We start from the raw sequence: 1,068 nt of genomic DNA, 5'->3' as shown, positions 1-1,068 counted from the left end.
ACCCCCAGACCCTCCTCCGTCCCCTCCGTCCCCTCCCCGTCCCCTCTGTCCCCTCCCGGGGCCCGTCGCCTCCTGTCCCCACCGGCCGTGGCGGTCTCGGGCGTCCAGACGAGCCGCACGGCCAGGAAGTCCTGGAGGTCGTTGAGCAGCGTGTAGGTGACGGTGAAGCGCTGCCGGGCGCGCACCGGCGACTCGCAGGYGGCCGTCATCACGAAGCGCGGCCGCTCCAGGCGGATGCTCGGCAGCCTGGRGGGGCGGGACGGCGGTTAGGGACGCGGGGACGGCGGCCAGGAGCCGCGGGGACGGCCCCAAGGAGCCTTGGGGACACGGGGTTGGCGACTCGGGGCAGCCCTGAGGACGTCGGGGACACGGGGATGACCACGCGGCACCCCGGGGACCCGGAGTAATGGCACCATCCCAGGGCAAGGATYCTCCTCCTTGGAGCAGGGAGACCCGGGAGGGTCCCTTCCCCCTTGGGGACAGCGCCCCAGGGGTCTCCCCCTTGGGGACAGCRCCCCAGGGGTCTCCCCCTTGGGGACCGGGGCCATCGAGGACCTTCAAGGTGGCTCTCACCGGTAATGCGTGTAGATGCTGCTGGTGAAGGGCAGCTTCGGCGTTGACCACTGGATCACGGCCACCAACGGGACCTCCAAGCCCTGGAGGGACAGAGGGTCGGGAACGTCCCTGTGCCCTCCACCCACAGCAAGGACACCCCCTCGCCCGCCTTGTCCTAGCCAGGATGGTCCCCAAAACCTCCCGGTCACCCTCAGGTCCCCAACACGACGGATTCCCCCCTCCCAGCCGGAACGGTCCCTCTTGGTGTCCCCCCACGGTCCCCACCCCGACGGCGCCCCGCGCCGCGTCCCCTCACCTCCTTGGCGTCCTCGGGGGGCCTCTCGGGCGCCTGGAGCTGGAAGAGGAAGTTGTGCTCCTCGAGGGCGCTGAGGGCGCAGGGACAGGCCGAGCCGGCGCTGGCCACGCGGCAGAAGGCGCCCACGGGCACCTCGCCCGAGTGGTGGCTGCGGGACGGGGCGCGGGGACAGCTCAGGGACACGGGGAGGGGGCAGC

At 72.4% G+C, this 1,068-nt stretch overlaps 1 protein-coding gene across 1 annotated transcript in view; it reads right to left on the bottom strand.

Annotated features, from left to right (window-relative positions):
- Positions 1–82: 82 nt before the first annotated feature.
- The window catches only part of TRAPPC14 (trafficking protein particle complex subunit 14), a gene marked incomplete at its 3' end in the record, with an annotated part of 3,480 nt that continues 2,494 nt past the window's right edge, over positions 83–1,068 (bottom strand). The window contains exons 2-4 of the mRNA XM_085326093.1: positions 872–1,019; positions 574–656; positions 83–246 (exon numbers count right to left, since the gene is read on the bottom strand). Coding sequence (XP_085182219.1) covers positions 83–246; positions 574–656; positions 872–1,019 — 395 coding nt within the window. The remainder of the gene's footprint in view (positions 247–573; positions 657–871; positions 1,020–1,068) is intronic.

The sequence above is a fragment of the Rhea americana genome, unplaced genomic scaffold, assembly GCF_003343005.1.
Source record: "Rhea americana isolate MKP2758 unplaced genomic scaffold, rheAme1 scaffold_1277, whole genome shotgun sequence".
Lineage (NCBI taxonomy): Eukaryota > Metazoa > Chordata > Aves > Rheiformes > Rheidae > Rhea > Rhea americana.
The sequence above is the reverse complement of the archived record's forward strand: the minus strand, read 5'-3'. Positions and strand labels throughout refer to the sequence as shown.